Source organism: Orcinus orca, chromosome 6 (genome assembly GCF_937001465.1).
Source record: "Orcinus orca chromosome 6, mOrcOrc1.1, whole genome shotgun sequence".
Classification (NCBI taxonomy): domain Eukaryota; kingdom Metazoa; phylum Chordata; class Mammalia; order Artiodactyla; family Delphinidae; genus Orcinus; species Orcinus orca.
In genome coordinates this window covers 87,007,474-87,024,243 of record NC_064564.1, presented here as the reverse complement: position 1 = coordinate 87,024,243, position 16,770 = coordinate 87,007,474, and the positions used below count along the sequence as shown (strand labels likewise).

Below are 16,770 nucleotides of genomic sequence, written 5' to 3'. Positions count from 1 at the left end.
TGGTGTAGAACAGTGGTTCTTAACCCTCACCATATATTAGAACCACTGGGGAAAATTTCAAAATCACAGTTGCCCAGGCACCTCCCCAGGGATTCTGATTCACCTATCTAGGATGACATCAAGACATATTTATATTTTACATTGTTTTTTGCTCTAAATAATTTTTGAGGAATAATTTTAGAATTATATAAAAGTTGTAAAGGTAGTACAGAAGTTCCTATATAGCTCTCACCCAGTTTACCCTAATGTTAAGATCTCATATAACCACGGTCCATTTATCAAAACTTAAACTAAGATTGTTACATTACCATTAACTAAACTACAGATATTATTGGGATTTCATTAGTTTTTCTGCTAATGTCTTTTTTCTGCTTCTGGATCCAATCTAGGCTACAACATTGCATTTAGAGCAGTGGTCCCCAACCTTTTTGGCACCAGGGATGGGTTTCATGGAAGACAATTTTTCCACGGAGGGTGGGGGATGGTTCAGGAGGTAATGGGAGCAATGGTGAGTGATGGGGAGCTGCAGATGAAGCTTCACTGGCTCGCCTGCCCACTGCTCACCTCCTGCTGTGCGGCCTGGTTCCCAACAGGCTGAGGACCAGTACCGATCCATGGCCTGGGGGTTGGGGACCCCTGATTTAGAGTATTTTAATGGCTCTCCAGATGATTCTAATGTGCAGCTAGGGTCGAGGACCACTGGTATGATGGGAGGTTACAATGCTATTTCCCTCCTGTTTGCCACACCCTCTCCCACAATAAAATTTCCCCCCTCAGCATATATTAATTGAACAATGATTACTCATATCCCATTGTATTACTCAGGTAACAGTAGATATTGAGGACAGCACACCATATGATAGTCCCTTACATCTGGATGGCACTTCAGAACTTGTACTTTCAAATACACTTTTTAAAATTTGATCTGCACAAGAATCTTTGAAATAGGCTGGGCAGTGATTATCATTCCCATTTTACAGATGAGGGAATAACTGCAGAGAGGATGGGTACTCACCCAAAGTCTCATCTAACTTCCTCAGTGTTCTTTGTGATGGTTTTCAATCTTTGGAAATCTTGTCTCAATTTTACCTGCCAGGGTGGGTCAAGATTAGAGAAAAAAAGAGTAAACTGAAACCTCAAGTTCTAAAAGTGTTTCATTAAGATGAATCTTACGAGATTTGCATATGTACAATGTACAGGGGCACAAAGGTGAAAGAGATAAGGAAGTAGATGATATGAAGAAATATAGTACATTAGAGGAAGAGGGGTCTTCTCTTTCTACCTTTTAGGACCCTTTCTGCTTGCCTTCTTATCCCACTCCCTATATAGACATACAAACTCTGCTTTCTAACTATTCTCATTCAAACACGAGTGTGTATCTAAAAATGTTCCAGTTTTCTTCTTGGCTTAGAACCTTGATGTCATAGAATTAAAGTTTTGCAAGAATCCATCTAGCCCTACTTTGTGCTACCCTCCACTTGTGGGTAGAATAGTTGTTCTTTAAAATCCATGAATCTTATGATATTAAATCTAATATGATGTGTGAGAAGATCCAAAGCTTTAATTGATATTCAAAGGGATCCTTCACTCAGATGAAAGATTAAGAATCATTACACTGAGAAGTGTTTCTCAAAGTGTAGACAGATGACCACCTGCCTTGAATCATTCGGGTTTTTTTTAAGGCAGATTCCTAGGTCCTAGCTCCAGAGAAAGGGTTGTCTCATAAACTAAAAATAATCGTATATAATGGTTATTCATACAATCATATATACTCTAGACAGGATAATAGAAATTTCAAATCATATAATGAAAGGGCTACATATTTAAGTTCCTGTTTTCCATAAAGAGAAATTTTTCCTTTAAATGAAGTAGCAATCTACTTCATCAGTGTCTCCAATTCTGCTTTGCATTTCAGAACTTGTCACACTTGGTAATATATTTTTGGTGTGATTATCATTATATATGTTATCTTAAGCCAGGAGGGAAAATACCTCATTTTCTACAGGAGTCTGTCCACAAATTAAGCAAGACTATCACTTTTAGCAACACCCCCATCTAGTGGCAATTTGCAGCTATTACGGCCTCAGTTTTACAACGTGTATAGTAGCTCAGTGTTTCTCAAACTTGTTCTTGTTTCATCAGCTGCCCAGAATTGTTCCCTCCTCGAAAAAGAATAATGGTATTCTTTTCCAAATTTTCACGTGGAAAGAAACTATCAGAGAACGCGTAGGTGTATGAATTTTATCAATTTTAAGGTTTTTGTTTTAAAACCTACAATCTTCTCTATTTTTCTCATGATTTTAAATACACTGACACGCTACTGTTGGTTAAATTTAAACATGTTTTACCTGCAGAAATTCTCTCACAAATAACCTGCAATAAATTGAAATGCATACACTTTTGAACACTTCCTTTTCTCATGTATAAATTAAAATGTTTGCTGAATTTTGCAAAATGTCAAAACAAAAACCCATAATCTTCTCTTTAAATCTTTGGCTCCTTATGATGGTTACTTTCTGCTAGTGGTCTGTTAGTTCATGACAAATGAACAGGTTTAGGAACAGCTTTTCATGGTTGTTGAATCTTTTCAATCTGTGGAGTTTTACGGTTTTGAATAATTTATTTTTCAGGCAGTATGTCCCCCCTCTCCCCATGAAGCAACAGGATAAAATGCTCAGAAGTAGAATTATATATACAGAGGAACTTGATAAATACACAGGTGAGAGATGACGTTACAAGTAAGTGGGTAAAAGGCCAGGCTAGCTGTGCAGGGATAATTGGTCATCGCATGGGATGAAAACTGACTCTTGTTGGCCCTCAACTTTTTAGAGCTGCCCAGAAACAACGACTACAATTCCCTCAATGTGTATGGCATGTTGACTCAGTTTCATTCTCGCTTCATTTCTCGTGAGATATGGAGCACAAGGAACAGTCCCCACTTCTTACCCGTTAATTTGGTGTGGGGCTACCCATCCATTAGATTTGAAATAAGGTTTACTTGGGGTTCCTTTCTGACAAAACATCGTTTTTCTTGTGGAAAAATGGGAGCATACAGAGAAGTATAAATGACCATCTGTGTATTCCCACCATTCAAGAAGAATTAACGTTTAATAACATCCGATCATCTTGCTATGTGCTAATTGTATATACATATTCTTTTTATTTAAAAATTAGCGTCATGCACTGGATATGTAGGTTGCTTATTATTTCGAGAGAGACATCTTTATGCATAAATCTTCATCGACGTGCCCCCCTTGGAAAGGGTGGTAACTTGGAGCTTCTGACTGCCCTGGAAAGGCGGGCAACTGCAAGGGGTCCGCGCGATACAGCAGACACACGTTCAGAAGCAGAACGAGGGATCCAGGCCCTAATCGCCACCTAGCGGTGGCCTCCGGCTCCGCCCGCCGCGCACCGCACTTCTCCTGCACTGCGCAGGCGCCATGCATGGAGACCGGAAGCGGAAGGCTTGAACGCGTTGGGTGGGCACCTGTGAGACCACTAGCCATGCGCGACTTGGAGGAGACCGGCCCTCGACCCACAGCGACCTCGTGCGGGTGCGTGAAGCCGGCTCTGGAGACAGGTAACTTATAAGAGGCTGAAGGTTCCGCACTCCGAAGAGCCCTAAGTGCAGGGAGCCGACTTCACTGCAGGGAGGGACGGCAAATGCGAGACCTAGAATGGACGTGGGTCGTTTTTCCTGGTTATTGGAAGGCACGGGTCATGTGCTTAGGAGACCACGTGATGTGTCTTAGGCGAGCGGGATGACATCATCTCTCCTGTTCTGTTCTTGGTAGCTAAGGTGGCCTGGTCTTGGCAGAACAGCCACGTGCAGTGTAGCAGCCTTTGTCTTGGGGAGTTCTCACCCATAAATGAGAGATAGGATATATACATCAGGTGTTCTGCCGATTCGGGATTAATGCCACAAGAGAGAAGCAACCTGTGCTGCAGGAAGTGTAGGAAACAGTTTTAAACTGGGCATTGAAAGATGGCATGCGTTTGTTTCTCTTTATTTTCACCCCTATTTTTAGGGCAGAATATATTAACTTTAGAAATCCGAGGAAGCAAATGGAAAAAAAGATGAAAGTAGTTGGCCATTACCCAGAAAAAACCACTGTTAACATCTTGGTGTCTACTTTCCATAATAGTTTGAGTGCCTACATATTAGAAACATGAGGTGATATGCGACACCATTGTTTTATAACTTCAAAAAAAAACTTGAGGACTTCCCTGGTGGCGCAGTGGTTAAGAATCCACCTGCCAGTGCAGGGGACACGGGTTCGAGCCCTGGTCCTGGAAGATTCCTACATGTTGCAGAGCAGCTAAGCCCGTGCACCGCAACTACTGAGCCTGCGCTCTAGAGCCTGCGAGCCACAACTACTGAAGCCCTCGTGCCTAGAGCCCATGCTCCGCAGCAAGAGAAGCCACCGCAATGAGAAGCCTGTGCACCGCAATGGAGAGTTGCCCCCACTCACAGCAGCGAAGACCCAATGCAGCCAAAATTAAATAAATAAATTTAAAAGAATAAAACAAAACTTTGATTTGAATCCCAGCTCTACATTTATTAAAAACAAAACAAAACTTAAGATTCATGAAAATCTTTCCATGGCAGCAATTAATAATGTTAATTTTGAGAAGTTGCACACTATTTTGTTTTATAGATGTGCTCTTATTTAACCAGTTCCCTATTGTTGGGCATTTAGGTTATTGCTGGTTTTCATTGTTCTAAATGAAAGTTTTGAAACTAAAATCTTTGTGTATGTTCTAAATGTTTAACTTGAATTTCTAAAAGGTATTGTTATGTGGTCAACGGTTGTGCCTGTTAAAAAAAAATTGTTGCATACTGCCAGATTGTAGGTCTGATAGTTTTTTTAAAATTAATTATTTATATTTTGGGCTGCTTTGGGTCTTTGTTGTTGCACGTGGGCTTTCTCTAGTTGTGGCGAGTGGGCTGCTCTTTGTTGCGGTGTGTGGACTTCTTGTTGCGATGGCTTCTCTTGTTGCAGAGCACAGGCTCTAGGCACGTGGGCTTCAGTAGTTGTGTCATGCAGGCTCAGTAGTTGTGGCACATGGGCTTAGTTGCTCTGCGGCATGTGGGATCTTCCCGGACCAGGGCTGGAGCCCGTGCCCCTGCATTGGCAGGCAGATTCTTAATCACTGAACCACCAGGGAAGCCCCAGGTCTGATATTTTGACAGGCAGGAAAGAGCAGGACTCAGAGGTCTACAGAGCATGGGGTCCGGGAGCTGTAAGTCAGAAGTGTTGGATGGGGGACTTCCCTGGTGGCCCATTGGTTAAGACTCTGTGGTCCCAGTGCAGGGGGCCAGGGTTCAATCCCTGGCCAGGGACTAGATCCCGCATGCATGCCGCGACTAAGATCCCGCACATGGCAACAAAGATCCCGCATGTGGCAACAAAGCTCCCACATGCCACAACTAAGACACGGCACAGCCAAATAATAAATAAATAAATAAACAAACACAAGGAAGAGTAGCCCCCGCTCGCCGCAGCTAGAGAAAAGCCTGTGCGCAGCAACAAAGACCCAACCTAGCCAAAAATAAATAAATAAATAAATTTAAATAAATAAATAATAAAAATTAAAAAAAAGAAATATGACACTGTTAATAGTGGGAAACAAAAAGTTTAGAGAGTAGCGAGACATAAGGAACTCAGAATCTGGAGGACTGGTGTAGTGTGTTTTCAGGAGGGGAGGGACTGGCAGAGGGAAGACAAATTATAACAAGGGTAATTTAATAGTCTGGGCAAGAGGTGGAAAGGACCTGGACATTTCTGTCTGCACAAGACTTGTTGATAAGACTTGTGTACAGAAAGCCTCTGCGTTAATAACTTGTGGGTTTTTTTAAATTATATGGTTAGTACAGTTGTAATATTGTTAAATTGAGGGAAAAGCCTGTGTAAGGGCTTTAAAAATCTCTCCTTGCTGAGCACCTTCTGTTGTACTAGGTACTTTACATATTTTAGTCATCTTTCCAAGATAGGATGATTATCCTTGTTTTATAGCTGAGAAAACTGGATTTAGAGAGGTAGGCAGTTTTGCCCAAGGTCACACAGCTAGTGTTACGGCCCTGTGTTGTTTTTGTCCTTTTTCTCTTTTCATACCAGCCATAGGCCCCAGGGAAACTTCTCCCTCTTTCCATGTGGTTCTCATGCCAGTACTACTCTGGCATACCTGTGCTCTCCCTATTCTGCATGTATGTAAGGCAGTTTGATTTAATTGTTGATTTACTTGTCCACTCTGTCAATGTACTGCACACGTTGATGGTGAGAACTGGTTCTTGTTTATGCCTGTTCCCAGGCACTCAGCACAGTGCTTACCAAATGGTAGGTGCTTAATGTTTTCTTTTTGTTTGTTTTTTGAAATATGAGGCAAGAGGAAGAAGATCAGAATTCCCTTGGGTGGACGTTCTCAGGCCTCCACTTCAAGGAGAGCATTCAAGCAGAATTTATATTTGGAAATTATTGAGCATTTATATTTCATAGCATTTAATATCCCAAGAACCGGGGCACAGAGAATAAATAAGTTCCAGACGTATTAGAATATGGTTAAGTTCCGACGTTTATTAGATGGATAGTTGATATGTTGAGAGTTGTCCCAAACATTTGAGAGTGACATAGCTGAGGGACTCCTTCCAATGTAGCTCGTTCAGTTTATTGCTTACCCAGTATTATCTTGCTTATGTTCTTACAGAGGTGAACAAACAGGGTTGGAATAAATCTAACTGGTTACAACTTATATTTATCATAGCATATGTATAGCCTGTGAAAAACAGGTATAGACTGATTCAATGAAATGATAGCTCAAGTTAGTTATAAACTTGTAGACCCCCAATCAGATAGTCAAAGGCAAAAGTCTTTGATCATTACTACAGATAAGACATTTCCCATGATATTGAAGCATATTGTGAGTTTCTCTCAATCAACTGTTAACTCCACTGTGAAAAGAGTTCTTGTTTTGTATTTTTTCCCAAAACTTAGCACAATGTCTGGCAATTGTAGACACTTGGAAAGTGTTTGTTAAATAAAACAGAACATAACTGACTAGGGTAGGAGCCCTTTTTGGCCATTTTTCTTCATGATATTTTTATGAACACCAGAGAATTGTTTGACTTCAGTTCCTTCACCTTTAAGATGTTTACTATATCAATTCCACAGAGCATAGGTGAAGGTTTAAAAAAAAGAGTGCCTGTAAATGTAGTTGGAAAGAAATGTAAAGTCATCAAAAACGGACGCAGTGTCGATGGATCTTAGAATCATAATATTGAGAGAGAGAAAGCAAGTCTGAGAACATACCAGTTTTTATAGAACTCAAAGACAAAATAAATGAAACGTTGTTTAAGCATGCATATGCATGTGATAAAATCATATTTAAGAAAAGAAATGAATGATAAAGACCACATTCAGGCTCTTGTTCAGGCACATTCAGGGGAAAGGTAGGGAGAGAGGCAACATAAAAAGATGCAAGTTGTTGGTAAAGCACTAGTTTTTGGGCTGGGTGGTGGTACACAGGATTTCATTTTAACCTTATGCTTTATTATATATATGTTGCATGTAATATTTTATATGTATCACGTAATTTAGTTTTTATAAGTGAAAAGTCACAAAAGGTGCTATGAAGGACAGGCCTATAGTCTCACTGCCCACCTGTGCTGATAGGATAGATTTAATGGAAACTGGAAATAAAATGAGGTTCTAGAATGTCTTTATATCATCTCTTAAAAGAAGCTAATACAGCCTTCATGAAATGTGGAAAAAAAAGTTATCTATAAATTCAAAATGCTAGTTGCAGATACCTACTTTAAACCTATATTGATGTTGCCTGGCCAGTTTTTTCTTCTTTTGAGTTACTGGTTTAAAACATTTTAAAAATGATTTGTAATTATTGTAAAATTTTCAAATATTATAGAAATTACAGAGTTGAATATAAAAATAATCCAACAATCCCTCCACCAGTTTTTTTTTTAACTCACAGTTCCATCTTTATTACTTCTAACAAAAGATACTAGGATGATACTTTTGTCTCTTCCTTGGTATTTGTCTACTGTATTAACTTCGACCATCCCAATAGAAGAATGTGCCAATAAATTATTGATGACTTTTTACTGTTGCCTGTATGGTGCAGTGATACCAATATCAGAGAGATTACAACCAGCCTAAACAGAAAAGGACACAGTTTAAAGTCTCCACCAGTTTTAACCAATGTTAAAATTTTGGTGAATATCCTTCTAGATAGCTTTCTAGACATACATATGTACATGTTTAGTTAGGTAAATACATAAAATTTTCATAAATAGGATTATGTTACACACATTCTTCTTTCACTTTTTCACTTTCCATTTTAATCAGTTTAGACTTACATAATCCTTTTCTCCATGTAGCATGAATTTTTAAAGTACCTATCCTCTTGTAGGCAAGTACTAGACAATGAGAACGTAGCAATCAGTAGGACAGAAAAACTCCTGCCCACATGGAGTTTACATTCTAGTGGGGCAGAGAGCTGCTGGAGCAAGCCTAACCTGAAATCTATACTGCCTCTAGATATTTTAGTACTGTGATCCCATACACTCCCTTTATTGCTTAATTAAACTAGTTTTTTTCGTGTGTTCTGTTGTTTTCAATTGAAAGCATTTTAACCTATATACAGTCTCTGTCTCCTTATCTTTCATTATTCTTTGCCTTGTATTTTCATACTCCAGGCAATCAAAATGGCTTGTTCCCTGCTTATGCTATAAAATTTCTCGTTTAACTTTGTGCAGCTTATTCCCTCTGTTTGATATACCCTCTTAGCCCTAACCAAGGTCACATAATGTAGTAATGGTTGCATAGAATTTGAATTATAGTCATAGTAGTTCTTCTAAAAATGAATTTTTCCTTTCATTCTTTCTTAGACCAATACTCTTTCCAGTTTATTATCTAAAGGGATGTATTGATAACAATGATATATGTAATGATAAGGATATTTATATGTATTTTTGAATACTATAAGAATCTTATTTTATAGTTGTATAACATCTAATAGATTTTAGAACTATGAAATTGATGCATTAAAGAAAACATGTCTTCCTACATCTTTGCTTGACCTTTTCATTAATGATTTCTTATCTAATTTTCTTCTGTAGGGAATCTTTTAACTGAGCCAATTGGTTACTTGGAATCCTGTTTCTCGGCCAAGAATGGTACTCCAAGGCAGCCATCCATTTGTAGTCATTCACGGGCTTGTTTGAGGATTAGAAAAAGCATCTTTAATAATCCTGAACATTCCTTGATGGGCTTAGAACAGTTTTCTCATGTTTGGTAAGTTGTTTTATAGTTAGAAATGGTACTTTGGACCATAACTTGCCCTTGAGTAAAGTACTCCAGTTGGAGGCAACCCTGGAGACTGCCATCCAGACCACCCTTGTCTATTGCATGGGATTTTTGTACTATATTCATGCATGTGATTGTCTGCATAACTTGGACACCCTCGGGGAAGCTTGGGATCCACTGAGGGGCACATTCCATCTGCAGTTGGTTCCAGTTTTGTTGAATGACTTCTGTTGAGCTGAAATCTGTAGACCTTCTCGATTCTGTCCGTGGGTCATTATTCTGTCCTCTAGACCACAGGTCAGCAAGCTATGGCCTGTGGACCAAACCCATCGCATCTTCTGTTTTTGTAAGTAAGTTTATGGGAACATAACCACGTGCATTCATTTATGTGTTGGCCGTGGCTGCTTTTGTGTTACAACAGCAGAGTTGAATTATTTATAGCAGAGACTTGTTGACCTGCAAACCCTAAAATATTTACCGCCTGGTCCTTTACAGAAAAGGTTTGTGGACCCTGCTCTAGACCCATGAAATATTGTTTATTCAGGTACTTGACAAAAGCCTGTTAAGGTCCTAGCATGTGCCAGTCATTGTGTTACGGGCAGTGGATATAGAGATAAGACTGTCTTCTTTCAAAAAACGGGAATGATATTACTCTTTTTTCCCCCACTGATTATATTTTAGTATCATTAGAAGCATTCTTTCTGTTTTAATTTGTGGGGAATTAAAGTTTTTTTTCTCGCTCAAATCATTATGATAGATTGACTGTGTTCTTTTCTTACTCAGTGGTTTGGTTTATTTTCAATAGGATTTTGTTTGTTTTTCACAAAAATGGTCATTTGAGCTGTAAGGCAAAAGTGCAGCCTCCTAGGCTGAATGGTGTGAAGACTGGCGTTTTCTCTACAAGGAGCCCACATCGTCCCAATGCGATAGGACTGACCCTGGCCAAACTGGAAAAGGTCGAAGGTAATTTGTACTTTTACCACTTTTTCCTTAACCAAAAGAAGTCTTATAAAATCAACATAGTATTCAGCACTGGCTGTTATTGAGACAAGTACCAATGGTGTTAGCCCCTGTGAACCACCAGACATTGAGGAAAATGAAACGATTAAAAGAATGTCAGCATTGAAACACTTTGGAATAAGCTCTCATAGGATGCTCAGAGTTAGTTTATATCATTATATTTATCAGAAGTTATTAAATTATTTAAAAGTAACTCTTAAGATTTTATAATCATTAAATTAGTAACCAAATTTTTTCTGACTTGGAATGCAGTAAATATAAAATGATCTAAAAATTACTGGACACTCTCAAAATTTAACGCACAGTAACTGGTTGCACATGCATATATGGTCAGCACATCTGACCACAGTGTGGTGGATCATTTCTTCCTTGCAGCCCTGAGGAAATGAACGTGCATCGTGGCTGCAGTGCCGCTGTCCACTGTGATGTGAGGCAGAGGGTCTGGGATGAATACACCATAGGTTGAACATTTGTCAGATTGTGGGAGAACCTGTGTAGAATACCAGATTTAACTACGTGTTCATATATAAACACGTTACTGAGCCGTTCATTTCTGAAAGCCTCCCATTCTTGAATCCCTTGGACCTGATCAGCGCATTTGGGTGTGCTGGGTAACACACAACTTGGGTAACAGTACTGGAACGTTTTATGATCGTTCGTGCAACCCACACGTATTTTCTGAGCACTGAATATGTGCCAACCATTGTTCTAGGTGCTGGGGATATAGTGGCAAGCAGATTAGATAAAAATCCCAGCCCTGCAGAGGATCTTAGCATTCTAATGGGGAAGATCAAATCAGAAAGGTGAAAGGCAAACACAGTAGCGCTGTAGACACTCTTATAAATAAGCGTTATGAGGATGACTAGTGCTTGTGTGGTGCTTTGCAGTTTATAAAGAGTGTTCATGTATGGTATCTCACAGTGGCTCGTGGGCTTGATAAGGTAGCAGTCTCCATGTTATGGATGAGGGCACTGAGGCTCTTTGATGTTTGATAATTTACCGAATAGCATCCAGCCAGGGGGTTGTCTGACTTCAAATCCCATGAACTCTCACCTGTGCCCCAGTGCTTTTCTTTCTTTTGCAGACATTATTAGGCATAATCCATCACTTAGAAAGTCCAAAATCTTCTTTCCAAAGTTCCAGATTCATTCCCAATAAGCATGTTTTAGAAATCAGATTCCTTTGTTAGTCATGTTTTTCTCAAATGGAGATAGGATCAAATGTGATCACATGCAGTTTTTGATTCTCACTGGGCCAGTTTTCCAAGGATCAAGTTAGTAGACTTTACCCCAGTAGAAGGAACTGAACAGCAGCTGTATAAGTGGGACAACAGGGGACCTTTCCTTAATATTTGGTAATGGTGATTTATGTTCTGTTTAATTTTTTTTTTTTGGCTGCATTGGGTCTTTGTTGCTGTGCGCGGGCTTTCTGTAGTTGCGATGAGTGGGGTTTCTCATTGCCTCTCGTGTTGTGGAGCATGGGCTCTAGGCACGCTGGCTTCAGTAGTTGCAGCACATGGGCTCAGTAGTTGCGGCACGTGGGCTCTAGAGCGTGTGGGTTTCAGTAGTTGTGGTGTGTGGGCTCAGTAGTTGTGGCATATGGGCTCTAGGGCATGTGGGCTTCAGTAGTTGTGGTGCATGGGCTCAGTAGTTATGGCTTGTGGGTTCTAGAGTATAGGCTCAGTAGTTGTGGCACACAGACTTGGTTGCTCAGCAGCATGTGGGATCTTCCCGGACCAGGGATCAAACCCATGTCCCCTGCATTGGCAGGCGGGTTCTTAACCACTGCGCCACAGGGAAGTGCCCTGTTTAATTATTCAGTGGAGTATTAGATTCCTGTTGCTGTGTAACAAATTAGCATGCACTATCAGTTTAAACAGCACACATTTATTATGTGTTTAAAACATTACAATGTTTCTATAGGTTAGGAGTATGGGCACAGCTTAGCTGGGTCCTCACTTAAGAGTCTCACCAAGCTGCAGTGAAGTGGAATGAGTTCTTTTCTGGAGGTTTGACTGTAGAAGAATCCATTTCCAAGCCCTCTCTGGTCATAGGCAGAATTCACTTCCTTGCAGTTGTGGTTCTGAGGGTCCTGGCCTCTTGCTGGTTGTTGGCTGGTGGCTGCTCCCAGCTCCTAGAGGTGGCCCCCAGTGCCTAGAGACCTCTCGCAGTGCCTTGCCACACAGGCTTTCCCAGCAAGGCAGCTTGCTTCTTCAAGCCCACAGGGAGAGTCTCTCAAGTGAACCTGCCAGCAAACACAGGAGTCTTAGATAACATAGCGTAGTCACTGAAGTGATATCAAGTCATACTCAAGAAGAGGGGATTATACACCAGGAGGTGACATCATGGGGCCACCTTAGACTCTGTTTGACACATTGGAAACCATCATCAGTCCCACAGAGATATATTGAGGACTCTGATGTGTCTGGAACAGAGTTAGAAGCCCCCAGTGATGCAAAGGTGAGATGGCCCCACCTAGTGCTCGAGGACCTACTTACTGTCTAGGGGGAGAGACTCTAAGCAGGTCATTGCTAGACCATGTGATGAGGGCTTCAGGAGAGGTTCAGGCACAGGTACCTCTGTGGAACCCAGAGGAAAGAATGCTTATGTCTGGAAGAGCCAGAAAGGCTCTGTAAAGGAGGTGTTTCGTGAGAGCCTTGAAGAGCAAGTAGGAGTTTGACAGATAAAGAAGAGAATGGGTTTCTAGGTAGAAAGAAAACTGTATGTTGGCACCAGGTATAAGAGGGCCTGGTGCGTAAGAGAATTGTGAGTAAGCTTGGTGGGCTTTAAGCAGATGTTGTTGATTCTCCTGTTGTTTGCGCTGTTCTTCATTGTTAATATTTCTAAGAGGATGTTTTTCACATTACAGGTGGAGCCATATACCTTTCTGGAATTGACATGATTCATGGCACACCTGTACTAGACATAAAGCCCTACATAGCTGATTATGACTCGCCACAAAATTTGATTGAGCCTTTAGGGGACGTTAATTTACAGAATAACCAATGTAAACCAAATACCGTGTCCCAGTGTGACGGCAAGACTGACAGCTGTGACCAACAGCTCTCAGGGTACGAGGAACCACAGCTCTACAGTTGTACTAAGGAGAAACCTAAATGTCCTGAAGATAGAACTTCGGGAGAAAACAACGCAAAACACGACAACTCAGCAAAAATCCAGCAAAGCTCACCTGAGCCCAGGGAGAGAGCAGCAGATTTGGGTGAAGAATCAGGAAGTGGTCCGAGTCCTAGGGTAGCAGAAGAGCAAAGTGGCCCACGTTGCCTGGAGAAGAGCGTTTCAGAGGAACAAGCAGACAGCAGGCTGAGGAGAGGGGAAGCAGCGGTGGTCGCACAAGGACACAGCACGGAGATGCCGCCCGAGGCTCTTCTCTGTCCTTCCAGGGCGGCCGGTGCAGCCCACTGCAGTGCAGTCCCCACCTGGGTGAGAGAGGCTCCCGTGGCCACCTTGGGAGTCCGGTTTACTCCTCACGCGGAGATGGACCTTGAGCACCTCAGCTCAGGTGAACCAGGTACTTTCCATTTCTTGTTTCTGAATGAGAGATGAGCTTTTACTTGGAGGTTCAGGCAAACTTGCTATTTCTGAGGGCAGTTTTTTTTTTTTTTTTTTTTTTTTCCCCCGGTATGCAGGTCTCTCACTGTTGAGGCCTCTCCCGTTGCGGAGCATAGGCTCCGGACGCGCAGACTCAGCAGCCATGGCTCACGGGCCTAGCCGCTCCGCGGCATGTGGGATCTTCCCAGACCGGGGCACGAACCCGTGTCCCCTGCATCGGCAGGCGGACTCCCAACCACTGTGCCACCAGGGAAGCCCTGAGGGCAGTTTTATATAGAGTATTTGTGATTATGACTTGTAAAGAAACGTAGACGTATAAAATCATACTTGGGCAACGTCATCATCTGATGGCTTTCAATCAACAACTGTTTGTTCAGCACAGTGAATGCCAGGCACTCAGTCAAGTGTTCGCTGAGAACGGCTGCTGCCCAGGAATTGGGCCTCTTGTTTGCGTGTGGCAGTAGCTCTTGGAGTTCTCAAACAGCGTTCGGAAGCTAAATTGTGCTTGCTCTGTACCTGTGTAGATCGAGCTTTTTCATCTGTTTCACTATCTGAGTAGAGAAATGTCTCATCTTGTTTCACCTATTGGGTGATGGATAGCTCGACCTCTGTCACAGAGCCCAGGAGTAAGAAGGAAAGAGTGTCTTAGCAAAGAAATTGTCCCCATAAAGTCCCAGCACTAGAGGCACGCACTTCACTGCAGAAGAAAGAGGCCACAGGGCTTTTAACTTGGAGCCTGTTTACTCTAATACATGGTTGTTAAAAAACATTGTTATCTGGTTTTTCCAGCCCATAAGCAGATTCCAAGCAGCTGTCCAGAGTGAAGGAGAGGCCCATTAAAAAGTGGGTGCGGTGATTCCTGTAAGAAGTAGCCAGTTAGCTGCCAAGGAGATGTCAGATTTCACCTGCCCCTGGATGGTTGTTCTACTCATTCTTTCCTAAGGCTTTATGTTTAAACAGAACATTTGATTTTTAAATCAATCTCTTTATTTTCAAAGTTTTGTTTATGAAAGTTGTTTCATCACTGTGTACAGTTCATGGGAAGAGGAAGGTCAGTTTTTTTTTTTGTGTGGGGAGTGGGGTGCATCCCACACGGCTTGTGGGATCTTAGTTCACCGCCCAGGGATTGAACCCTTGCCCTCAGCAGTGAAAGCGTGGAGTCGTCGCCACTGGACCGCCAGGGGAATCCCCAAGTGGTGTTCTTCTTATTGCAGGTATTGGTCAGGCTTCATTTAACTATTTTCAGTCAGCGGAGGAAGCAAGGTGTGCCATCGAGGCTGTGCTGTCAGCCGACCCTCGGTCTGTATATCGACGGAAACTCTGCCAGGATCGTCTTTTCTACTTTACAGTAGACACAGCACATGTCACGTGCTGGTTTGGTGATGGCTTTGCAGAGGTCTTAAGGATCAAGCCGGCTTCTGAGCCTGTTCAGATGAGTGACCCTGCGGAGTCCTTGGTGCCTCTGGGATCGTGAGTAGCCTCCGTCGAGTCTTTAAGGCAGCCTAATTGACTTCGGTGTGGCTGTTGGATTTTCTGTACAAGCTAGTGATGTGCCTTCTTTGCAGAAAGAAGCAACACTCTGTGATCTCACTGCTTTGATTGATTTGGGTTGTTCAGAATATTTATTTGAAAAACATGTATTTTAATAAACTAAGAGATAAAGAATTTGGAGAAATCGCCATATCATGATCGTTTTTGATCAGTTAATATTGAAGAATCCAAAGGTGATGCTTTATCACTGTTTTCTGAAAGAAGTCAATTCTTCTTGGCACTTGATAAAACTAACTGGGCAGAAGCTGGGTGGATGTGTTGAACAATTCATGTTGGTTTTTTTGTCTGAAAAAGCCTGACCTCTCTGTTTTATTCTAAATCAAACTAAGTTATGATATCTTAAGAAACTTAACAAATCAAAAACCAAGTAGTTATAAAGATCTTTAGAGATTAAACCCCTGTGTTTCAGACTTTGCCATACACTCACGCATGCACACATGCACACACACTTATGTGTAATATTTAATCCTGATTCCAAAATTAGAGAGGCTAAGGTTTCTTTGGATGCCTTTGTATCAGAAAAGAAAGTCATTCTGAGAAGTCCAAGAAAATAACTTAATTACTGGTTTATTTCTTGTTTATTCTATGACTGTTTACTGAGAACTATCGTGAGTTAGGTTTTGGTGATAGAATGAAATGAACAGGATGCAATTCTTGTTGCAGGTCATAGTTGTGGAGGAAGAAGACACAAACACATTGTTGTATTACAGTTAGATAGAGTAATTAAGTCCATACATGATTCCTGTGTAAGCACCACACGGGAAGCAGTTGTAAGAATGTATTGCCTATAGGTGACTTTAAAGATGTGATCCCAGATAACTGAAGGTTTATGATCAGTGTAACCAAATTAGGCACCTGTCAACATGACGTAGGCTTTCCTAATCGCAACTGTAGATCTTAATAGCTGCTTGATCATGGTTTTGAAATGAGCCCTGCTGCCTGTGGATACTTGCACAGAGTCATTTGTGGCTGATGACACTGCACTCCTGAAACAAACTGGGTTTTATTTGAGTTTACTTAGAACCTCTTGGGGAGGTATATTTAATTTGACTTTTAAAAGCTTTTTATTTCTAGATAATTACAGATTCATAGGAAGTTGCAAAAAATAGGGCAAAGGTCCCGTGTACCCTTTACCTAGCTTCTTCCCATGGTAACATCTTACATAACTATGGTAAGGAAGTTGACATTGGTACAATCCACCCTTTTGGATTTTGAATTCTTTTCTCTTAAAATTACTTTGAGACTGAGTCAGGTCTTGAAGCACAAAATGTTGATATTTAATATGGAAAAAATAACTCTTAGGACCATAC

The 16,770-nt window shown here is 41.3% G+C and overlaps 1 protein-coding gene across 3 annotated transcripts; it reads left to right on the top strand.

Annotated features, from left to right (window-relative positions):
- Window positions 1-3,265: 3,265 nt before the first annotated feature.
- Window positions 3,266-15,840, top strand: TRMO (tRNA methyltransferase O). 3 transcript variants are annotated; one of them, XM_004271468.4, is made up of 5 exons: window positions 3,270-3,580; window positions 9,134-9,308; window positions 10,126-10,283; window positions 13,209-13,868; window positions 15,124-15,840. In XM_004271468.4, exons 1-5 carry the CDS (start codon window positions 3,445-3,447, stop codon window positions 15,381-15,383), a joined length of 1,389 nt encoding a protein of 462 aa, XP_004271516.2. In that variant the 5' UTR covers window positions 3,270-3,444; the 3' UTR covers window positions 15,384-15,840. The 3 variants fall into 3 exon arrangements, with proteins under 3 accessions (XP_033287069.2, XP_004271516.2, XP_033287070.1); XM_033431179.2 differs by lacking the exon at window positions 10,126-10,283 and having other exon boundaries at window positions 3,276-3,580; XM_033431178.2 differs by lacking the exons at window positions 9,134-9,308; window positions 10,126-10,283 and having other exon boundaries at window positions 3,266-3,580.
- Window positions 15,841-16,770: the final 930 nt, after the last annotated feature.